The sequence below is a fragment of the Strix uralensis genome, chromosome 2 (genome assembly GCF_047716275.1).
Source record: "Strix uralensis isolate ZFMK-TIS-50842 chromosome 2, bStrUra1, whole genome shotgun sequence".
NCBI lineage: Eukaryota > Metazoa > Chordata > Aves > Strigiformes > Strigidae > Strix > Strix uralensis.
Genome location: NC_133973.1, coordinates 135,119,781 through 135,144,549, shown reverse-complemented (window position 1 = coordinate 135,144,549; position 24,769 = coordinate 135,119,781). Strand labels below are relative to the sequence as shown.

The 24,769-nt window shown below is 46.4% G+C and overlaps 1 protein-coding gene across 2 annotated transcripts in view; it reads left to right on the top strand.

The window, feature by feature from the left end:
- MYO7A (myosin VIIA) overlaps window positions 1-24,769 on the top strand; it is a 103,034-nt gene that overhangs the window by 31,978 nt on the left and 46,287 nt on the right. For both annotated transcript variants that reach the window (XM_074860449.1, XM_074860448.1), the window contains exons 3-15: window positions 7,631-7,744; window positions 8,771-8,923; window positions 11,900-11,917; window positions 14,990-15,174; window positions 16,640-16,761; window positions 18,668-18,810; window positions 19,056-19,169; window positions 19,980-20,133; window positions 20,802-20,878; window positions 21,787-21,906; window positions 23,136-23,278; window positions 23,645-23,855; window positions 24,345-24,480. In XM_074860449.1, the coding sequence (XP_074716550.1) occupies window positions 7,631-7,744; window positions 8,771-8,923; window positions 11,900-11,917; window positions 14,990-15,174; window positions 16,640-16,761; window positions 18,668-18,810; window positions 19,056-19,169; window positions 19,980-20,133; window positions 20,802-20,878; window positions 21,787-21,906; window positions 23,136-23,278; window positions 23,645-23,855; window positions 24,345-24,480 (1,690 nt within the window). The remainder of the gene's footprint in view (window positions 1-7,630; window positions 7,745-8,770; window positions 8,924-11,899; window positions 11,918-14,989; window positions 15,175-16,639; window positions 16,762-18,667; window positions 18,811-19,055; window positions 19,170-19,979; window positions 20,134-20,801; window positions 20,879-21,786; window positions 21,907-23,135; window positions 23,279-23,644; window positions 23,856-24,344; window positions 24,481-24,769) is intronic.

The window sequence follows — 24,769 nt, the reverse complement described above, 5'->3', positions numbered from 1 at the left end:
TGATGCACCAATACATTTAGATTTCAGTCTGCTCTCCAAAAGGCATTGAAATTTGGAGCTGGGGGGATGCCTGTGTTTGCACTTGTGTCTGTGTGCACTAAGGATTTGCTGCTTCAGAGATGAGCAGTGAGGAAGTAAAGGATGCAGCTTGGATGTAGTTCTGTGGAGACCTGGGTATGTGATTGTGCCTGTTTCAAAAAAAAAAAGCTGCATAAGCAGGTTGGTTTAAATTAGTTGTCAGAGGTATGGTCCACACGTCACATTTGGCCTACACAGTGCCTTGAGAGCCATTCTGCAGGGTATCATCCTTCCTATTTTAGAAAAGTAAGTTTAGTGCTGCAGGGAGTAATCGGTGCAGCCCTGCTGCCCTGAGTCCATAGAGAGCCTCTGATAACCAGTGATCTTCCGTATCCATCAGCAATTTACCTGAATATCAGCCCTTAGGGCCTTTCACCATCCGTGCTGGGGGCAGGAGCCATCTTAGCTAGCTTTGGACACCTGTACTGTAGATTTCTACCTCCAAACTGTCCTCTTCACACACCTCCTTAAGACAGGATCATCTGACCTAGATTAATTACCTGCTTTATGCAGAGGTGACTGTAGAAGTGCCTCTTTCTTTCCCGTGAATGTAGAGTAGAATAGAATAGAATATTTCAGCTGGAAGGGACCCACAATGATCATCTAGCAAAGATCTGGATGTCTTGCTCAGAGGTGAACACATGCACTGGGTTAGTTGAGTCCCCGCTGACCTTTTCCACTGAGTAACTCAGCTTCAGTGATAGCTGCAAAATAACTGGTTCAAGAACCCTTCCTCAGCCCTGGGAGTGTCTGGTGCATTTTCTTTGGGTCTGAAAAACAGGCTGGGGCAAGGAAACCGAAGCTTTCATTAAATTAGGTGGTTCACCTGCTGTGAGGGTGCTTCCTGCAGGTGGCATTTGCCTTTTTTCTCCGGCAGTGAGGCCCACACCACCACAGTAGCAGCATAAACCTATTGCCTGGGTCACATCGTTCCTTAGGAGAAGTATTTGCCCCTTACTATGCGTGTGCACAAAGTGTGTCACAGCAGGACCTTGATCTCAGCTGTGCCTGCTGCTGCAGAGGTGTGGTAAATCATCAGATCAGGGTCCAGCATGGCTCTTTGGGCTCATGCTTCTATCTCTGCAGTGAAGAGTCTAATGTTACCCTGGGGAGCTGTAATCTAAACCGATGGCACTGCTGACAGGCTGCCAACCAGCTAAAGGTTTGTTTTCCTCCATCATGTCCCTCCCCTTATTGTCCTAAGTGTGTTTATTTGTTTCCCACATAAGGCATAGCACGTTCCCTTAGAAAAAGCGTGCTGATAGGAGGTTTAATGCTGTTGCTCTGCCCCTTGATGCATACAGAAAGGAGGCTGGTTTCCAAGCCGGGTCATCCCTTCAGAGGGATGGGATTTCCCGTTTCCAGGAGTCAGCACGCTCGGGCCATTCAGACAGACAGCACTGCAAACGCCAAGTGCCTCTGCTGACGCACATGACTGTCTAACAGGTCCTGCTAGCAGAGGAGCAATGCAAAAAATTATGGAATGGAAATGTGTGGAATTACAGACCTTCAGCAGCCCTGGTGTCAGGGAAAAAATAAGCACAGTCATGTAACAGGACTGCAGAGACTGGATACAGCCCTCTGGCCTTCCATGTCTGCTTTGCTCCAAGTATAACCTAGGGCAAATCATTCCACTCCTCTGCTCCTCAGTGTACTCTGACAGCACAGAAACACAGAATCACAGAATCAACTAGGTTGGAAAGGACCTTGAAGATCATCTAGTCCAACCATTAACCTAGCACTGACAGTTCCCATCTACACCATATCTCTCAGCGCTATGTCGACCCGACTCTTAAACACCTCCAGGGATGGGGACTCTACCACCGCCCTGGGCAATCCATTCCCCTGCCTAATAACCCGTTCTGTAAAGAAATACTTCCTAATATCTAGTCTAAACCTTCCCTGGTGCAACTTGAGGCCATTCCCTCTTGTCCTATCGCTTGTTACTTGGTTAAAGAGGCTCATCCCCAGCTCTCTGCAACCTCCTTTCAGGGAGTTGTAGAGGGCCATGAGGTCTCCCCTCAGCCTCCTCTTCTCCAGACTAAACCCCCCCAGTTCCCTCAGCCGCTCCCCATCAGACCTGTGCTCCAGACCCTTCACCAGCTTCGTTGCCCTTCTTTGGACATGCTCGAGAAATTCATGTCCTTTTTGTAGTGAGGGGCCCAAAACTGAACACAGTAATCGAGGTGCGGCCTCACCAGTGCCGAGTACAGGGGTAAGATCACTTCCCTGTCCCTGCTGGCCACGCTAGTGCTGATACAAGCCAGGATGCCATTGGCCTTCTTGGCCACCTGGGCACACTGCTGGCTCATGTTCAGCCGGCTGTCAATCAACACCCCCAGGTCCCTCTCTGACTGGCCGCTCTCCAGCCACTCCTCCCCAAGCCTGTAGCACTGCTGGGGGTTGTTGTGAGCACATGGAGATACACAGCCTCAGAAATATGGTACAGGGTGTAGCTGAGCAGTGATCGTAATGTCTGCTCCAGTGCAAAGTGAGATAAACACATTGGCTGCTCCTTGTCACATCTGCTGCTCCCACACTGCTCCAGTTACCCTGGTGTGGCAGTGAGGAAAGGTGTGATGATGAGCAAAGGGCATCTGTGGGACCCAGCTCAAATCTAAAAAGCCCATCCTATGGGTCCCTTTATGTACATTTATTCACTCCTTCCTTCCATGTGCATCCTGCCATTAGTTATAGGCTTTGACTGGACATCTATCCTGTACTTTCTAGAGGAGCAGAAATGCAGTTATTTACAGCAGTGTGTGTTCAGGTCATGCTGGAGGCAGATATCTCCCATGAGATTGCTATGTTTGATCTGTGCCTCCTTCTTCCTACGTTACTATTGCATCTCATGTACGTTTTTGCTTGCTCCTTTGGGGGACTGTAGACATACATCTTATTTACCTCTAACCTGCCTTCTTATCCACAAGACTCAACCTCTTGCTTAAATCACCTGCACAGGGACAAGAACTAGACACCTTATTGTTTCAGGGCTTTGTAATATGGCTGAAGCCTACAAAGTTATTAATCCATTATCTGCCCTTTGGGCAAGGATTGCCTCACTGCTGTTCCCTGATGAGCAGAAGTAGCTCAGTATGACCTTGATGTACCCATCATCTATGGTTGTCCTTGGTGACTGTGTCCCATTGAGGGGACCTATAAAGCCTTTGTTCCTCTAGTTAACCTTCCACCAAGAATATGTCCACTGCATCATGGACAAGTGGATTCAAAACCCCATGGAATCAAGGCATCGGTAGAGTTTCGCGTTAAAATAGTGATAAATGAGAATGGCATGGAAAGCTTAGCAGCTGCCCCACTATCTAGTCATGCATTGTTCTGCTCTGTACAAATGATGCTGAGTTAGTTTCAAAATGTCCGTGGAAGAGACTAAGGCCCAGCTAGAGTGGTCTTATATTCTCTAAATGAGCAGAATAGCCTTCCCTAGATGAAAATGAGACATCTCAAGTGTATCTAAGATAGGACAGGAAAAAGCAAATCTAGGGTGACTGTAAAATGTTTTGTGCTCTTCTGATTGGGCCAGCAGTCCTGATTAGTCCTTACAACAGCAGCCCCCAGAAAGAGAGATTGCAGAAGTGGGTCTGTAGAGCGTCCAGGTGTAGAGTCATTGCGATCTCATTATCTCCACGGTCCTCATGTTCAGCACATTTTCATCCACAGCCCAGGCGCTCCTCTCACCTATAGGCACAGAGCCTGTGCTGCTCTGAGCACCTTCCACTCAATTATTTAAAATCCAGTTGCTATGGATCTACTCAAGGCGATCAGTTTAAAGAAAATGCAGATGGCCTCTGGTTTTGAGTTCCCGCTGTGCTTTGGTTAATTTGGTATGTAAAGGTATTAGGTTAATTAAATGCCATGTGTTGCATGGGGACTGACTGCATTTGTGGATTAATAAGTACCCGAGCGTGTTCTGTGCTGAAAGTCCTCAAGCTGGCAGATGGTTATTTCACTAAGAAAGGAAGGTAACAGAGAGAATTCATGGGGAAATGAAGAGGTTTCCTGTTAATCCTGCAGTTGTTTTTCCAGAACGGGTGGTTGCAGTGTCCTTCAGGTCTCCGACCAAGTATCACCCCTTACTGGAGAGACTGGAATAATTAAAGTGAAGAGAAGCAAAGTTGTTCAGTTTGCTTTGAGACACCTGCGCTGCCGGTTGTGTGGAGTGAGCATGCTAGCTGGCCAGTGGAGGACCATGGCCGGTGCGTGGAAATTTTTCTGCTAGGAGAAGATCTTTACCAAGAGCCATATTGTGGATCAGGTCAGAGGGTGTCCTGCAAGCAGCAGGCATGGTCATGCTGGAGGTCTAAAGCAAACTGGCCACAGCTCTCTGACATTCATGGTGGAATACACGTAGAAAGCAGAGAGAGGGACAAATACCACTGCAAGATTTTGGAGATGTTGAAGAGGAAGAAAGTCGTTTTCGTGCAGCCATGCCCTGAGGTGGTAGAAGATCAGGAGAGAGACCAGGGCAAATGGACCCTACTCCGCAACGTCAACCAGGCCCTGAAGCCCACGACCATTTTAGCGGTAAGATAGGGGGTCCCAAGCTGTGAACATGGCTGGGAGCTTTCAGGCTACTTTGAAATTAGTCTCACTGTTTGATGGGATCCTCATACTGCTTGTGGCAGCTTCTCTCACCTTCCTCCTGAGTCTTTGTCTCTCCCCAAGCACTGTAGCTCCCCTGTGGTGCAACCATTTTGCTCTTTGCATTTGGAAGCTCCTCCTAAAGATCCTCTTTATGAATTGTGTGCAGCCATCATGGTGTTTCCTCCTCTTGCACTGCTGTTTGGTGGTCACAAACCATAGCTTGTGAGGTCCTGAGGGTCTGCCCCAGAGCGTCTGGGAGGGCACTAGCAACCAGGGGCTGCACTGAGGAGGAAGAGTTGGACGATGCTGATACTGTAAAGTGACTGGAGGTATTCTCACTTCTCCAGTACTCTGTCACGTGTGTTGGAAAATAAACTGCATCAGTCTAGGCATGAGGCAGGTTATGCAATTTATAAGCCAGTCTGCCCAAGCTGGTAAATGCATGAATTGCCCCAATTTGCCCTGAAATCCCCAATCTGCTGCTTTTTGGGCTGATTTGAAGGCGATTGCAACAGCAGAAGGAATGTAACTGACTTCCATGGGGTTTATATCGAATTGATTAAAGTCAGGGAAGGAAATAGGTCGGCACTCTTAATAAGTGATGTTATTTTTTTAACCCCCCAGACCTTTCTGAGCTTACCAGTTCAGCCCATCCCATAAGACTTGCTTTTTTTCACCAGTATTAAGAACTGCACTTTAATGTGTTTAGAAAGAGCATTTTGAGGGGACAAGCACTCTGTGCATTAGGCCAGCAAAGCATAGGAGTTATCTTAGTGGTGGTACGGTATCAATTTACCTTGGGGAGAGCAGACTGCCTTTTTATCTCAGCTGTGTGGTAACAGAACATACGAAGCTTTTACAGCTATTCAAAATTAGAGATTTAAAAAAAAAAAACCACAAACAACAGCATTACAAATCTTGTTTTCTTGGTTGGGAGCAGTTTTTACACAGCTGCTGTCATCTGTGTCAGAAGGGCTTTCTGCTGAGCAGGGACTGAGCAACCTGGCTCTTCTCTTGCTGACACCTTGGTCAAGTTACCCACCCTGTGCATGAATTTGCCCAGCTATGCAGCGAGGATAACAGTGCTGAACACTCTGAAATGCTTTGAGAGTCTTGGATCAAAGGAGTTAAGAAAGAAATATTAATATAAGTGGATTTATAATGTATCTGTGCATGACTTACTGCATTAATTAATTCTTTTTTTCCTTTTTAACTGAGTTATGAGATGTGAGGGTAAGGCAGTTAATGAAAAAAAGATCTGAATATTATATTTTTATGAGCTGCGTAAAGATACTTGTAACAGGGTTGTAGCACAACCGTCTGAGGAAAAGAAAACCCAGACTAAGGGTGGATCCTCAGCTCCATGTAAGCAGGATGACTTTGTTGATATCCCAGGTGAAACCTAGCAAGCAGCTGCCAAGGGGGGAGTCTCCTAGTGTGTAGCGTTTGTCCATGTGGGGGTCCCTAGGTATAGCCATCCCCATGGCACTCACAGGTTAGTACCTCTCAGAAGTCGTGGTGGGCAGTGACTTGGATGGTGAACATTTCACCATGTGTTGTATTGCTCAATGTCTCCAGTTCCCACTGCCCAGAGTGGAGCTGGAGGTTGTTCAGCAGCCCATTGGGTCAAACCAAGTCTATAAATGCTCTGTCCACAGAAATAGTCGATAGTGGATGCTCGCGAAAGGGGTTATATCAGAGCACATACAAAGTGATCCTTCCTATTTTTCACTTTCCCTTCTCCCAACAGTTTTTTAAGAACTTCAAAAGGTAGACGTTGCATTTGCATTGTGCTTAATAGGTACATGTGGAGCTGTCCCCAGGAGTGTGGCATTTGGTGGGGCTACAAGTTCACAACATTAAACTCAGATGCATGAAAAAAGTATATTTACTTGCTTGATACAAACATGCCTGACTAATTTAACTAGGTGGCTCCCAGTTTTAGCATCTCTTTGCATTGAAAATAGGAGGTGGGAAATAATTCTGCCTTGTTTTGTAGAGTGTGGGTCCTGCTTGGGAGTTTAGTTTTGGGTTATTTTGGGGTTTGCTTTTGTATTGAGGAAAACAGCTTCCTAAAAACCTGTTTGCATTTGAGTAATTTAATATCCACAGAGCTGATGAGCAGATAGTCCCTGCTCAGCAGGACTGACAAGAGGTCTATAGGATCACCAGTGACATGGAGTGAGTGGATAGGGGTCAACTGCTTGCTGTGTCTTCCAAAACACAAACAAAGAGGTCTCAAATGAAAGAGGTGACACATTTGAAACATGCAAAAGGACACAGCTTTTCATGCTATTTGTAGCTAAACTCTTCCTGTCTGATTATGGATGCTAAAACTTTGCACAGCTTCAGGAAGGACATGCTCACAGTGGGTAAAATCCACTGAGAAGTATTAAATGCAAACAGCCCACATACGAATTGCTGTAGCTGGGAGACCTCCTGGAAAATTATATATACATATACTCTGGTATGTTCTTAACCCTTCTTTAGACATCCCCTTTTCACCAGTCTCCAAGGTGGGGGAATGTATATTTGGTAGTGGTTATCTGCAAGAAAAAAATATGCCACAAGCCTCCAGCCAAGGCTTTCCAGAGCTCAAAACCATCTCCTAAGCATGACTTTCTAGGCTTGTACACTGCACAGAGGGAAACCTCTGTCTGGGTGGGGTTTTCTGCCTGTATCACTGCTCTGTAACCTGCTTGTTGGATGCAGTCTGCGACCAACAACCACTCATGAGCTCATGAAATGGAGAGTGCAGTGGGTGTATGCTGTGTGGAGCATGCCCTGCTGCTATTACCTTGCATCTGTGAAAAAGGGGTGGTTTGTGGTTTGCAAAGGAAGTAATTTGACTTGTACCAATGGTTTGAGTACAAAACATCAGCAACTTGTATCCCCAGGGCTGCTGAACCTTCTTCAGCCCTGAGTGTAACTGTCCTCTCTTTGGTTCCAGGGGGATTATGTGTGGATGGACCTCAAAACCGGACGGGAATTCGACGTCCCCATTGGAGCGGTGGTCAAACTGTGTGACTCTGGACAGATTCAGGTTGTGGATGATGAAGGCAATGTACGTACAAAGGGTTGTGATGACCCTTCTTCAGCTCTGTGGCCTGGCTAGGCCAGGGGCCATAGCATCATGATGATCATCACAGACTTCTTGTATGTCCTCAGGAATCAACTGTGCCATAGTTTTCTGTTTGTAAAGACAAGATAATGTTGTGTCCCTACTTTTGTGGCTGTACTGGGAGTGAAAGAGTGAAAGGCTTCTTGAGTACAATTATAGCAGAAGTCTCCAAAGTACATTTAGATAGTGCTTTGAGCAAACCCACCTTGACCTGCTCTTCCTCTGCTGTTATCCAGTCCTTCCTCACCTCCTACTAATTCAGGATGTTCTCCTTCAATTTTCCACCTCTACTTCTGGGCAGTGGTGCCTATTCTATAGTAACAGCTATATCACAAGTAGAGGGTGATCTGAGGAAGTTCTCTGTCCTTTATATAATTTTTTTTTCCAGTCTGAGATAACTGTAAATGCTCTCATTCCCTTCAAGGATGGTAGATAGAGATTTGGTTCAGCAGGGTCCTTGTGTCCAATTTGTAGTGGCTTTTGAAGCCCTTTAAAAGGGATCAGTCTAAACAACACTCTGCCAATAAAAGTGTGATCTTGCCACCCCTGTGCATCCCTCTTTCCTTTTCTAAATCATTTTTTCTCTGATCAACAGTATTTTGTGGCAGAGAGTTAATCAGTGATGTGAAAATGTAGTTGTGTGAAGGGAAGAACAAATCTGCTCTTTGTTAAAAATTCCCCTGATGTGCTGGGTGTCCATGCTGCCCTGGATGATGGTCCTGTCAGGATGGCTCATGTCTCATGTCTCTTGCTGCTCCAGTAAACCAAAAGACGTTTTCCTCCTATTGTTATGAATCTTTCAAATTAGTCACTGCCATGCCCCAGGAGTAGAAGCTGTGGCCTGTGTGCTAATGGTCTCCCGTGTATGTTCTTCCATCTGGTCCTTCTGTCTGGGGTGGGCTGTTTCTGTCTCTCATCCCATTAGTATCTCATTTGACTTATCTTTCTCTGCCCTCACTCTCTTCCCAGGAGCACTGGATTTCCCCGCAGAATGCCAGCCACATCAAACCCATGCACCCCACCTCCATCCATGGTGTGGAGGACATGATCCGCCTGGGGGACCTGAACGAGGCAGGAATCCTCAGGAACCTGCTGATCCGCTATCGGGAGCACCTCATCTATGTGAGTGTCCTCCCCACCTCCACCTCTTGTTCTGCACGGCACTGCCTACTCTCCTTAGCTCTGGGGAACTTACATGGGGGAAACCCTGATTGAACTGAGCAGCATTCTACCTTCACCTTTATGATTGGTGGAGGGCTTCTGCACTGTAGAGGACGCATTGCAGAGTTTATGGATGCCCCAGTAAAAGAGCCCATGAGTCAGGTAATGAGCAAACCCATCTGTGCCACCCCACTGGGTAGTCCCTGTAGAAGTTCTGGGGACATGCATTAACTTCCTGCACACACAATAGCCAGTTCAACCCAGGCCATGTGCATGCTGTAGTAATCCTAGAGCAAAAGCCTTTGGCAGCTGCATGCTGGATGTGGCCCTTCTGCCTTCTCCCTCTGAACTATTAACTCAGTCAGCCCGAGTGGGTGATGACAATTGCTGGAGGTGCAAGGGGTGGAGGAAGGATGAGGAGGTGCACGCATGAAATAACTGGGAACAATGAAGTGTGCAACTCCCAGAACAGCTCTAAAGTATCTCCCCGACCTGTGTTTATGACTTATTAGCTCTGAGTTGCCTGGGATCCTGACAGCTTAGGTCAGCTCACTCATTTCATGCCCAGTGGACCCAGTGCAGCCTTACCAACCCAACCAGACTTTCAGAAATTGAAGGTTTTACAGGGAGCCAGCCAGAACTGCATCACTTTTCTACAACAGCATCACAAAGGCCACCTCCCCAGCAGGACAAGAGTCAACATTCAGGTGCCTGTGCTGGTTTTATCAGTGTGCTATATGCTGTGTAGGCTGGTGCACATTCTTGGGGCAAAAGTGCAGAGTGTGTGTTTGTGTGTTTGCCACAGCTAATGCACTCAAACAGCCTGTGCATATATGGAAAATTTGGTATTCCTCTCAAATCTTACAGTTTTCAGATACTCAGGTAAGTGCCTGCTGTGCCTTTGAAGGCCTTTTCAAAGCCAACTGGGAATCTAATTTTTAACAGGTTCTAGAGACTGCTAGATTTTCAGGCCAGAGGGAATTGCAGTACAGTCTGACCTCCCTGATAGCATAAGCTAACAGACCATATGCAGGATTTTATCTATCAAGTCTGCTTGTTCTGCATTTTGTCCAGTGCCTTTTGGCAGGATGGTTTTGGATTAGAGCTGGGCAGTGATGGAGGACGCACCAGTCTGTTACACAGACTGTTCGTACTCTTGACAGCCCCCTGACCCCAACTCTGGAAGATACCCATCACTTCTTTCAGAGATGGATTTCAAGAGGAAGGGTATATTTCTGCTGAAAAGGCACCCCTAATTTCCAAAAGCTTGGAGGAGAACAGAGACACCCATATTCATCTCTCACCAAGGCACCTTATTTGTTGTGCATGATGTCTAGGTCCCCTGTATTGTCAGTTTAGAAAAAAATGCATGACCAGGAAGTTATTCACATGTTAGATGAACTGAGTTACTCACTGGAGCTCTCTTCAAGGAGCCACAGCCATTATAATGCTAAACTAGCAAAAGTTAGCAGGCTAAATTCATACTTGAGGTGGTGTTTGCATGTGCACTAAGCACCCAGGGCAGTCACCAGAGGTACCAATAGAACACCAGAGCCAAGACCACCTTTCAGTTGTGCAAACTTGGGTGCCTGCCAGATGAGGTGATTGCTTTAGAGCTGGCTGGAGCTTGGGTATCGTAGAAGAGATTATGTTGGAAGGAAAGTTCATGTTGAAGGTCTACAGTTCAACCTCCTCCAGTTTAGAGCATGTCTGTCTTCAAGGTTAGATGTAGTACTCATATGGACAGCTAAATTCAAGCATCCTGAATGCCACCCGAGAAGTACAGACGATGGCCAGTAATTTGTGGCTCATTGGCTAATTTAGGGAACATGTATTTATCCATTGAGCATTACCCCTTTTTCTCATGCTTGTGGGCACCCTGCAGCGGTACCAAGTGGATTCCTGCAGCTCTCTCTTGCTCTGTGAGAAAGTTGGGAATATGTTGGATATTTTTTCAGTAGTGTCCGTGTGTGTCTCCCAGGGTCCCTGTGTCATCAGGCAAGAACCTTGCCTCACTAAGAGAACAGAGGTCCTCAGATAAGGTTTCATGTGTACAATATCAGATTGCCCGTGACTAAAACCAGCTCCTTCAGTAAAGTTCTGCATCTGAGTTCCCTCACCAAGCTATTCACAGGCATCCAGGGAGATTAGGAACACAAATGAGCACTGGACAGAGAGCTGTTTGGCAGCATCATACTAATAAGGGCTAATGCAAAGGTCAGCTTCTAACCTGGAGGTGACCATGGGTGGTGGTTTGGGCTGAAGTGACTCAGTAACCACGTGGTTTCTCTGTGTGACAGAGTCACGTGTCCTACAGAGCTACTGCATAAGGGATGGCCACATCCCACAAAGGGATTTGCATCACAGAGGTTCCAGGTTACTGTGTCTTGATTGCTCCACACCACTAATGGCTTTGGAGTGGCAGCCCATGATCCTGGGCACAACACAGCAATTAGTGCAACCTCAAAATCAAAATGACACTCTCAGAATGACATAGAGTGAATAGCTTGATAGAGAGGGCACGTAAACCACTTCTGTCTACACGTGTTGTTGAAGGCTCAGGAACCCAACTTTAGATCTCATCTTTTAAGAGTGGTGGCACTAGGAGGAGCAGATTTGTGTCAAATGTGGTAAATACTGATGGAAGTTTTGCAAAGTCAAGGTACCACGTGGATGGCATGTGGGTAGGGGATACCCAGTCCCCTGAGGTGTTTTTTTCTGGGGTATAATTTACTCTGTCTTAAAGATGGTGAAGCTCAGTGTGACTTTACCTTCACTGTTTGAAAGAATTTCTGAGCCTGCTGAGTAAAGGGTGACTTTTCCAATTGGACTTCAGACTCTCTTGTTTCCTCATCTCCTTAGCTTTGTGGAGGGTGTAATTCTGGTCTAATAAAATATAATTTTCCTTTTTCTCCTCCCTCACATTTTACTTGTAAGACAAACTGCGGCGGGAGGGTAAGTATGACTCTTGGCGCTGTCATTTGCAATCGCTGTCATGCCTTCCACTAGATCACTTGTTTCTGTTCACCATTGTGGCATTCCCATTTACTTTGCACCGCCACTGCTGCTGCTTCACAAATGCACTGAGAGCATCATCCCCTTTGCTGCAGAGCTTGGCCTTCATGGTGAAGTGGTGACACCTTCCCAGAGCTGGGAAGTCCCCAACCTGTGAATGTGGTTAAAGCTGTAAGTGCTTCTCAATAATGACCTCAACTTGAAGGAAAGAAAAGAAACTTCTGCAGCAAAATGACAAAAACTTCAACAAGGGCTTGTTGCCCATGATTTGTCTTGCATGCACTGAGAGAAACTATACTGGGTAGCTAGAGTGTCTGGTGGGGAGTTGGGACTCATCAGTAAGGTTAAATCTCTTTATTAGGAGACGAAAGCAATGCCTGCTGCTTCTCTTTAAGGGGTGCCAAAATGCAGTAATGTTTGGTAGAGCTTTAACCCCATAAAAATCCAGATGAAGTCAGTCATGGCATTCTGGGTGGTGAGGGGAGCAGGCTCAGAAAGGGTTTGTTTGGAGCTAATTAAAATGTAGGTCATGCAGGCAGTAATGAATTTGCACAGAGATGTGATTCCTGTGGTCAGCTATGGCAGAGTCCTTGGCTATTAGTAAACCTTTATTTTCCCAAGACAGGAGGGCTTTGCCTTCACCCAGCAATAGAAACCAGAGAGATATTTCCTTGGAGGTACCCTTTGGCCCCCTCATCATCAAAGTGGACAAAGTTTTGCATGCCGTAAGCTGTGAGGATTGGTCAAATTGTGAGTATTTATCAACTAGGAATGACCTACAAAAACAAGCAATAGTACAAGAGTTCATGCTGATGAGGCATTTTGTGGATCACAAGGGAAGGGTCAGTGAGAGCATCCAGAAAACATTCCTGCAACTAATGGTTAACTCCTTTCAAAGTCTTGCTGGCTGCATTTGGGCAGGGCAGGGCAGACCAATGTGACTGAAACGCAGGGATTTCAGAGATCTCTGCAAAGAGCCAGTCTTTTCAGAAAGAGGCTCAAGGAAGGTTAGAAATGTCGCTAAAATTAACCTGGTAATAAAGTGTGAAGAGGAAAACAGTCTTCTAAGTATCTCACCCAGGACTGGAAGGAGTCTTGGGGTTCCCTGGGGATCTTGGTGACATAATTCCATTCAGAAATTGAGCTCACTCCTTCTGTGAGCACTAAGCTTACCTGCCCTGTCCCTTTGGAAGGCTGCTCTGGAACATCTTTGTTCCCTTATTTCAATGCCTTCTTCTAACATCCAGTCTGCATCTTTTCACAGCCAATTTCTAACCTTTGGATTTGTAACAACTTTATTCTTGAGCATAAAGAGCTTTTTTCCTTTACTGGCACATAACCCCCTATTACAGGGAAGACTATCGTATCCTTTCTCAGTTACCACTGTGAAGTCAGACCTCACCTGGGACTGAACAGAAAGTTGCTCTCTGATGTTGGCTATGAGGCTAGAAAGTGAGGAGTCCCTAACGGCTTTCAGCATCCCTACTATAGGACACAATTGCCACCTACTGGCTGCCTTTCAGGAATCCTGAGCTGGTGGGAAGTGGTGTGTAGATGGTGGCAAACAAATTATCATCTCACTCCAATTAAGCCCTTTACACCATGATTGAGGGATACTGGGCTTGATGGGATAAACTCGACCTAGGGCTTGTGTCTCCAAGTCTCCCTTTCCACTCCTCTCACCAACAGTGGTAGTTATTTTGCTGCCTTCAGAAATGGGGAACAGCTCAGACTTGTTTGCAATCCGCCAGTTTGCAATGCGCACAAAAAGAGGAGCAGCCAGCAGAGCACAGAGAGATTTTCTTCTTGTTTCACAAGCATCCTTGCCTGTGCCACTTTGCTGCTTTGTCCCAAAGGCTTATTGTTGGTTTTAGGCCACACAGATAAAAACCTATAAGGATTATTTTTACATTGAAATTATATTTTTTTTCCTGGAAAGAATATATGCAGCAGAGGGGGCACTTTTGCAGCTGGTCCCACCAGGAAAGAAAGGTGACACTAATCTTGTAACTTTAGTTTCCAAGAGTTAACCTAGAGAAGGTGACTTGGCTCCTTTGAAGTCATGGAGTGCAAGTAGCCTTCCTCTCACAACCCTTGGTTAGCCCGAGATGGAGCCCTGTTGACTCACTTGCTCTAGACACTGACTTTCAGACAGCTGAAGTAGGGTAAGGAGATCCTTATTCTCTGCTTTGAGCTTGGTATGTGGCCAAACCTCCTAACCTCAGAGCTGCATCTGAGCAAGATGAGAAAGGTCATGAGTCCTTTGGTGAGAGGTTTGAGAGAAACAGCTCCTGGAAGGGCTGAAATGAAAGAGCAAGACACTACAAAGAGGTCTGCTGCCCAAAGCCCAGGACAGCTTTGCTCGTTCGAGTGCCATGGAGAGCAGAGGATGGACCAAAGGCTATTTCCAAAATTTCAGAAAGAGCTGAGAAGGAGTATGTTAGGACTCTGTGGGCCATATCCATGTGCACAGGACAAGGTTTAAACAGCAAAAATGGTAGAGAAGAACGCATTGCAGAGGGAGGCTTAGCGCCTCTGTTGTAGATTTATAAAAACAGGTTAGACAGACATCTGTCAGGAATGGTTTGGATCCAGCTGGTCCTGCTTTGAGATATGGCAATGGTCTTCAGGTTTCTTTCCTCTCTAGTTTCTCATCATTTGTGCAGTGCAATAGGTATGTGTGGATATGTGCTGGTTCTGGTGTTATTTTTGCAAATATGAGATTGATTTGAAATTCTGAATCTTAACTGAGGAGCATCCAAAATATGAACTAAGGCTTGGATCCATGCTGTGCATGAGCAGGGCTGAGTATGAACTGATTTAGAAAGTTTGGGACTTCTGTTCCAATTTTGCTCCAGGCTCCACCCTGCAAGCATCTTTGACATGAACATCATCTTTCATCCAGCTTTTGAAAAACTTTCATTTTCCTGGCCTCCACACTCCATCCAAGCTGCCAAAGCCTCTCAGCTACATCTCATTGTCCCCATAAACCATTATGTGCTTCTCCTCCAGACATACACTGGTTCAATACTGGTGGCAGTAAACCCCTACCAGCTCCTACCCATCTACTCACCTGAGCAGATACGCCTGTACACCAACAAAAAGATTGGTGAGATGCCACCACACATCTTCGCAATTGCTGACAACTGCTACTTCAACATGCAGCGCAACAACAAGGACCAGTGCTGTATCATAAGGTGAGTTGGTGAATTTCCAAATGGGCCGTATCCTGAAAATGGATGCTGAGCATCTGCGTCGTTGATAGGGAACAGCTTATCAAATAGAATCAGAAATTTGAATGACCTATTAGATCTTCCATCCACACATTTCCAGTGCAGAGGTGGTCTCTGATTTCAGTCACTGTTCCTAGTAAAAATGCTTTCTCGATCCTTTGGTACTTACCCTACAACCCCATAGATCTCATAATCATCTTTAACCTCCCCTTTTAAATTTAAACTCAGTATTCCTGCAGAAATCAAATATGCAAAGATCTATACATTCTGCACAAGGAAGGGCCAGGGACAAGCTTGACCACTGGATATGTGGTTGTTCACACTGCCGAACTGGTGTCTCCCTGCATGGCTCTGCTCTGGACTGGTCAGCCTTGGGCACCAAGAAATGTCTGTCCACACTTATGGGTGTAGTTCACCCTAGCATCTGTCCCAAATGGTAGTATGAATCAGATTGGGTTCCCTCAGCTCTCCAACACTATCCTATCAAGTTCTGAACCCTCAGGCAGTCTTTGTGCTTTCGGGGCACCATCTCCCTCCAAGGCATGCCTTAAACCCAACTCTGGAGCATCCCGTGCACAATATTTCAGATACGTGGGACTGAAAAGGCCACGCAGTAATGATTACTTTGCAGGGCTAAAAAGCATCATATGGGGCTCAGAGAAGAGCCAAGGCCGGGTGTGATGCAGTGTCCTCGTGGCCAGCAAGGTAATTTGGCAGTGGGGCCAGGGCTGGTTGCTGAACACCAGGAAGGTCCATTTCAATCGCTTATATCAGCTACCCCATATATGAGACAGGCCATAGACTCACACCAAGGGATTTCTGCCCAGCCCTTCCTCTTGTACCAACACAAGATAACAGAAGTTATCTTTCAGTGGAGAGAAAGCTCTGAGGAGTTACTCTTGCTTCCTGCCTCTTGATTTTCTCCTCTCCTACCTGCCCCTTGGTAGGACAAGCCGAGGGGACCTGTGAAAGTGCCTGCCACTAAAAGGCAGTATTTCACAGTCTGCCTTCTAGAGCATTTTTGCAGCTCAAGACTGGTGATGAAAACACTCCACAGGACCAGCTAGCCCCTGGACTGGTTCATGGGCTGGTGATCATACCTGGAAAAGCACTGTCTACAAGTGCTTCATGACCTCCTTAGTGCTGATGGAATGATGGTATTTGCTGGAGAAACCCAAACCCAAGCAACAGCTTGGGCCAAACGGACTGTAAAGCAAATCTGTATCTTGAGTGGAAGATGTCTGGTACTGTGTCCTACCATTCATCCGACCACCAGTCCTTGGGATGCTGGAATCCCATCCTTAGTGGCCTCATCCTACCTGTGCTAACAGAAGACGCAGAGACAGCAGTCCCTTTGCAGACAGAGAGAGAGACATTGTCAGGGATGCAGCAGGGCTTTCACTGACCTCGATTCCTGTTGTCTTTGCAGTGGTGAATCTGGAGCAGGGAAGACAGAAAGCACAAAACTGATTCTGCAGTTCCTGGCAGCAATCAGCGGTCAGCACTCCTGGATTGAGCAACAGGTCCTGGAAGCAAATCCCATTTTGGAAGGTGAGGCCTCAGACAATGGAGGCATTTTTTTGCTGGCCAAAAAAACCCAAAAATCAGATTCAGGAAACACAAAATATAGCCAAATGTAAGTCACTTCTGTTGCATTTTGAGTTTCAAAAGGTGACAAAATTAAAAAAAAAAAAAAAACCAAAACCAAAAGCAATGGTGTAAACATTTGTTAAACAACATATTCAGTTTCTTTCCATATTAATTTATTTTTCACAAGACTAATATTCTCTGATTTGGGTTCTCAAATTTTCTATTAATATTTTTGACAGCTATTGAAAGCAAAACATTTCAGCTGACCTGAAAAACTTTTCAATTGCTTTATTCACTTAAAATTGAAAAATGTGTTTTTTCACTTAAATCAGTACTTTTTTTCCCAGAATTTCATAACAGAATTTTACTTAATTCTCTGTGTAGTCTGGGATTTCAAAAATGCTGATCACCAAATATGCAAAGCTCTTTTGAAAAATCTCACCACCTCTTCCAGTGTTGCAATTATAACTGTATGCAGAGCACCAATATCCTGTAAATGCTACATTCGAGTAACTGATTTTTTGTGTTATTTGACCATGGTTGCAAAAATCCTATCCCTATTTGCTGGTTCAGCAGAACATGAGGTTAATTTGACCAGAGCTTCACAGACTAAACCCCTTGTGCTGGCAGTGCACAATAACAATTCTCACCTTTTCCTTCCAAGATCAGTGATTGGCAGCAGAATGCAGAAAAAGAAAAAGGCAGCTCAAGAAAGAACCAGATAACCAGAATCAACTCGTGGCCTTAATAGGTTCATTGGCAAGCTGATACTGTGATCAGCCCCACTGTTTTAATTGGTTGTCTTTAAATTAAATAGGTGATCTGACCCTCTGGCCACAAAGTGATGGCAGATGGACCTTTTACACTTATGCAGAAAAATGGCATTTTCCTTAAAGAACATTTTTACCTCTCCCACTACTCACAGAGAGCAGTATTTTGCTTGGGAAATAGCTCCCTAACAATCAACAGAAATGTGAATATCCTAACTGCTTTCCATGCATAATGTTAGCAGAGCAGACAAGAAAGTCACTGGCTGAGCTTTCCTTCTCCGTGCTCCGTTGGAGCTTCCTTCGGTCGTGGCATGAAGATGCAACGAGGCTCTCAGGGCACTGTGGGGCTGCCTGACCACTGGCGTTGTAAAGCATTGTGGTGCATGGCATGCACACAGCGTGTTTTTGAACATGCACTTCATCACTGCTAGGATGGAGGGGAAGAGAGGTTCTGTATTTCAGATGCATGTCCACCACCCACCAGCAATCCTGGAGCATAAATTCCAGGTCATGCTGGACAGGGCGCTCATGCCAGCAGTGAACACCCACACAGAGGATGGACATGGGTACCTTTCTCTGCACATAGTCTGTCTGCAGGGAGAAGTCTCCCTCTGGAAGTTGAGTTAATCCTCTGTATCTCCCTGAAGGATGAGCTCTTTTCTTTCCCTCTCAGTCACCAAATCACTCAGCAAATCTCAGTCACCAAATCATTCACCAGCAGCTCTGTCATTTCCCACGCAGCACACCACTCACGCACTGCAGCATCCTTCTGCTGGCCTTGCTCAATGCTCTTGTGTTTCATCAGCTGCTGCCAAAACCCTGCTGTCATAGCCCTTCTTCCTGGATAAGGTCACCCTGTTCCCATACCTCCTTCTCTGTTGCTCCTCTCTGTATTTCCAAGGACAGTCATCTGCAGTATATCCTGTTTCCCCACACTGAGATGAAATCGAGCCAGCCAAACTTAAGGGAAAGGCTTTGGGGATGCTTTTTACCCTCTCAGCCTTGCTCTTCCGATTATTTTTTTTTGCCTATGAGACCAGATCCATGATTGTCCCTGTGTCAGGTCCTCTCTGACCCACTGCAATTCCTCCCCGCAGCTTTCGGGAACGCAAAGACCATTCGTAATGACAACTCCAGCCGATTTGGGAAGTACATCGACATCCACTTCAACAAAAGGGGAGCCATCGAGGGGGCAAAGATTGAGCAGTACCTGCTGGAGAAGTCCCGGGTCTGCAGGCAGGTGAGGCGATATATCTGCAAGGCGTTGGAGCTGGCACTCCGTCAGTTGACCTTTGCAGTGCTGTTCTCATAGAATCATAGAATCGTTCAGGTTGGAAAAGACCCTTTGGATCATCGAGTCCAACCATCAGCCCTACTCTACAAAGTTCTCCCCTACACCATATCCCCCAGCATCTCATCTAAACGACCCTTAAACACATCCAGGGATGGTGACTCACAGACCTGACGCTTGCTCTTCTGTTGCAGGCCCAGGACGAGAGGAATTACCACGTGTTTTACTGCATGCTGAGAGGAATGACGATGGAGCAGAAGAAGAAGCTGGGTCTTGGGAAAGCCACAGACTACATCTACCTTGCGATGGTGAGAGTGCAGCAAAGCAGAGGTTTGGTGAGGTGATGTGGTGAAAACTTCTTAGCAAGGGAGAGAGAAGTGAGAGCTGCTTTCTCCACAGCACTGAGTCTTAGCCATGGGGTTTGTCCCACCACCACAAGCCTCACAGTCTTGGTGTAAACCCTTATCCCCTGTGTATAGACCAGGTTATTTCCACTCTTCCTGTGGAGCAGAACATATGCTTGGATGGTTTTAGTGTTTGGTGCCCAGGCCACTTGTCTGGAAATAACCAGGGTGTTGGATACGACGTGATGCTCTTGCAGCAGCGATGGACGAGGAGACATGCATGGCTGGATGGCGCATTTTCAGTAGCATACGGTGCTGAGCTGTCTCTGCTCCATGTGTCTGACAATCTCCAGCCCCATTCCCAGTGTTGCAATCCAGAGGAGCTGGTAGAAGCAGGTGTAATTAAGGCTGGCCCATCATCAATAGGCTGGGAGCCAGCTTTCTATCTGGATCAGTGGGAGCCTCCAGCATGTTTCCTTCTCGCTCTGTATCCCCACCTCAGGGAGCTTTTTCTCCTCTGCTGATTGCAGCCAGACACAGGGTAGCTGGGGACAGCAGGGTAAGTGCAGGTCACAAAGCTGAGCACTGAATCATGGTATACACCGAAGGGCAGAGCCAGATCCACAGGTTTAACATCATCTTTTGCTTATTCATCCCTTAAACAAAACATTTGCTCATTTAGGGGGAAGCCCTGCATAGCTTGGGGTTACACCCATCCTTGCCAGACACTCTCTGCCTTACCCCATGCACTGTGCAACCTCTTCGCCTCCCCAGGGTAACTGCACAACCTGCGATGGCAGAGATGACAGCAAGGAGTACGCCAACATCCGCTCTGCAATGAAGGTCCTAATGTTCACCGACACAGAGAACTGGGAGATCTCCAAGCTGCTGGCAGCCATCCTGCACATGGGGAACCTGCAGTATGAAGGTAAAAGGACAAAATACAGGGACGTGGCCCATCGCACTTCTGTTCCTTATTCTGTGTGGTGAGAGGGACCCAAGCTCAGGGACAGAGGGCTGTATCCAGACTACCTGCCATGGTGCCATGCCAGGGACTCCAGTGCTTATTGTGGAGTGTAAGGACAAGAAAGGAGGAATAAGTCCACTGCCCACTCTGTAGGGCTGCCAGACTCCAGTATGCTCAGTGACATCCACCTTTTCTGAATTTAGGGAGGTTGAATATGGCCACAAGCCATTCAGTAGACTCATGTTTTGCAAGGAGAGACTAATGGAGTGTTTGACAAGTGCCTGTGTGATTGAATATGCCTTTGTAAAGGTACCAAACCGCCCTGCTGTCAGAAATGACATGGCAATTTAAAAGCCTCTTTGGAAGACAGAAACCTAAAGCTCTTAAATGCTAGAAATGTTTTTACCCCATCAGTCATTTAGGGTGGCTGGCAGAGCAGAGTACAGGTCCCTTGCAGACAGCAGCAGGACTCCAGCAGCCACATGAACTTTTCTGTCCCTTCTGATGGCCAGATTTTGCCTGGCCATCACACAGAGGCAGTGGAGAAAGACCCTTCTCCTCACCCTCATCCACCTTCTGCAGAGCCATGTCCCTCACTGACGGCTTTCCCTCTGCCTTTCTTCCCCCAGCTCGGACCTATGACAACCTGGATGCCTGCGAGGTTGTTCAGTCAGCATCACTAATCACTGCGGCATCATTGCTGGAGGTCAGTGGCTCTGCGGTGCTGCTGTCCCCTTTCTGACTTGTTCCTATATTCCCAGTATTGCAGCAAAGCTTCATCTGAGCCAGGCTCTCCTTGCACCACCAGCTCTAGAAGGATGGAGAGGCCCGGGTAAGCCATATCTTGCCCTGCACTGGCAGCGTGAAGGTGGATATCTCCATCTGAGCCGGGTATCTGAGCTCCCTTTCACACCAGCGGAGAGAAACAGACACTTTGGTGGCACGTCACCCTAAAAAGGACATCCACAATACCTCAGTCCCTAAAATAGAGTGTTTCCCTCATTGATGTAAAGAGAGTTTATTACAGTAGCTGAGACAGAGATGTCACGTGTACTGTGTGTATCTGAAGTGAGGTGAGATGACTCTCACCCAAACCATCCATGCAGTGGCTGGAGCATTCTTCAGTGGCCTCCCCAGCAGGTAACAGGGCTCCCTCAGGGACACCATCTCATCTCCATAGGCACTGCAGATCCCATAGTGTGATCCACAGCTGTCTGCAGGCTGTTTTCATGTACTTTAGGGGGTGGACATTTCTCTGTTTTGATCTCAGAAGTATGACAAAGGGTTAAGGGGATCCAAAGCTCCATTCATGCTGGTAGGATACAGCTTTGCTTTTTCATCTTCTCTCCCCACGTTCCTTGACATCTCACACTAAATCACAAGAACACTTTCCATACTAAAACAGTGTATAAAAGCGTTAATTACTTTCTCTGAAAATGCCTGTGACATCATTTGAGATATTTGCCCTGTACAGCTAAGAAAAGTCACTTACCTCCAGCTATGGGGGGCTGCACTGTTCCCCCCTGGCCATGCACGTTCAGGCCAGTAGCCCAGGCCTCTGTAAGGACACCTTGTGTTATAGTCAGCAGCTGTGTTTGGTGGTGTCTTTGCCAGGTTGACCCTCAGGACGTGATGAACTGCCTTACCAGCCGGACTATAATCACCAGGGGTGAGACTGTCTCCACTCCTCTCAGCATGGAGCAAGCACTGGATGTGAGGGATGCTTTTGTAAAGGTAAGTGTTAGGGCATTCCCTTCTGTTCCTGTTCATAAGCTGAAGAAATCTGACACTTTTGAGATGAGAGCATCAGCTGCACAGGAGAGATGTCTTACTTGGTGCTTATGTGAACTCAGATCAGCAGATGGCCTTGAAACTGTGTTCCCACTGAGATGCACAAAGAGTTGAGGTGGAAAGAGTCTAGAGAACCTGGCTGGTCTTCAGGGGATTTGCAGTCTGGACTTGAGACTGTCTATACTCAAAGGTGACCTATAGAAGGAGCCAGCATTACTAAAATGACTTCACCTCAACTTCAAGAAAACATTCCAGCTTAAGCCCCAGGGCTAGATCCTCAGCTGCTATAAATCAGAGCACCTCTAACACCCACACCTGAATTTCAGGATTTGGGCATGTCTGCAGCAGTACATAAAGCCAAACATCACAGGAAAAGGGATAGGGCAGTTCAGCAGCCATCAGAGCACTTAGAGTACCACCTGAGGCTTTGGGATGATGAAAGTTGACAGGGTGGGTGTGCATCACTGCTGTGTTGTTTGCAGCCCCATGTAAAGTTGAAAACCAAGCATCAGTGGTATACTTTGGCCAACCTGGGCCCCCCACTCTGTGGGGAACTGGTAGATCAACCTAGCTGGTTTGATACCTAACTAGTCTGCAAATCCAGACAGTGATTTCTCCACTGGTGGTGGGCCTTTGGATCAGGCTCCCCTCCTGGTAGCACTGCTGTAGCTTATACAAAAGAAATTAATAACACTGTAAAACATAGAATTCTGGAATTACTGAAGCAACAATAGCTGCTTCATTAAATCAGCAGACTGGTCAGCCAGTGCTGCAACATTTAAGTCAGCACCTTGTCCAGGTGAGACATCCTTGGCTTATCTAGCAGTGTAACATGGCTCTTCTGATCTGTAGAGAGACATGTTTAGAAATGAAGGAAAGGACTGTCTGCCTTTACAGCAAGCCTATAAAGCAAAAATATAGGACTATCCAAATCTGGGATTTTGCTTTCAGTTATCTTTTATCTAGGCTTTCAGGTCTGTTTTCCTTGATCTACATAACAGCTTTTGAAGCTTTAAACCATGCCAAGAGCTGGCATAAATGTTGGAGAGGGACTGTCCAGTTGTTGGCCGTACTTTAGGGGAGCCTGTGCCATCACGAGCGAAGTGGCGCCACAAATTAGCAGAGTGGACTGCTAACCTCTCTTAGTGACCTCCATCTTTGGGATATTGCAGGGAATTTATGGGCGGCTTTTTGTGTGGATTGTGGAGAAGATCAATGCTGCAATTTACAGACCTCCTTCCCAGGAACTCAAAAGTGTCAGGAGATCCATCGGCCTCCTTGACATCTTTGGCTTTGAGAACTTCACAGTGAACAGGTATGGAACCTGCAAAAGGAGGACCAGGTCTTAACCCTCCCTCACCACCCCAAGCTCAAGGTCTTGCAGTCCTTTCACCTCTCCTGAGATGAACAGGACTGGGCTGGGCCAAGCCTTTTTTTATATGAGAGATCATCAGAGCTAATCACTATTATGTTGCAGCAGACAACATATTTCCTAAAGTCTATAACATTGTTTTGGGGGAGAAAAACTGTTTATCTGAACCACTAAGGAAATTCTCAGCCAACAGCAACCTTACTGAGTGGCTGACATGATCTGAGAGTATTGCTTCAAGCATGGAGAGAGATGGAGAAAGATAGACTATGGTGGATCTAACGTGTCCTCTCCTTGACCTTCCCTCCACAGTTTTGAGCAGCTTTGCATTAACTTTGCAAATGAAAACTTGCAGCAGTTCTTCGTGCGCCATGTCTTCAAACTAGAGCAGGAGGAGTACAACCTGGAGAACATCAACTGGCAGCACATCGAGTTCACCGATAACCAGGATGCCTTGGACATGATTGCCATCAAGCCCATGAACATCATCTCCCTCATTGATGAGGAGAGCAAGTTCCCCAAGGTGTGTTTTGGGCTCAGCCCTGCTGCCAATGACTGTCCTTTTTTTACCTCCTTTGTACTTGCATGCTGGCACCCTTTGAGAGGTCTGTTGGCCCCAGACACACATTCACCAGAGGGTTGCCTATTCATAGTTTTTATTGCTCTGTCACATTTTCTTCTGTGTGTACCACAACCATGCCTAAAACACGTTAGTATTTCTGATGGAAGAACATGCCTGCAAGAGGCTCAGGAATAGCCTCTGACAAAGTTTAAGAGAAAATAATATTAAATATACTCCCTTAGGAGCACTATCTTAAATATAGCAAAACATGCCAGTGATACTTAATCAATTTCTTTAATTTCTGCACTTGAGATATCCTCTCCAACACATCTCTTCTCAAAATAAATACACATTGTCACCCAAGACAAAAAAGAAATGCACTGTTGATTGGAAAATTATTTTAATGGAACAAACCCTGGTTAAATGTCAAATCTTTTCCTGTATGCACAGGGTACAGATGCCACCATGTTACACAAGCTGAACTCCCAGCACAAGCTTAACACCAACTATATTCCTCCGAAGAATAACTATGAAACCCAGTTTGGCATTAACCACTTTGCTGGAATTGTTTACTACGAAACAAAAGGTAAGGGGCAGCTCCTGGGGCACTGCAGGTGTGAGGAGATGCTCAGAGGAAGGTGAACTGCTGCTGTATTGGAGCAGAGCAGATGGTAGCCCATAGTAGTGTCAGCGTACTCCTTCTCTGGCTGCAGTGACTTGGCCCTTCAGCAGTGCCTATGAGCTGCAGAGTTTGGTGTTGTTTCATTCATGCTGTGCCCATGACAGAATTGCAGTGCTTTGCACCACATGCATCTTTGATCCAGGCTCAAGATGCACCTTGTCTTCCTTCTCTTGGTCCCCCTTATCTCTGCCCA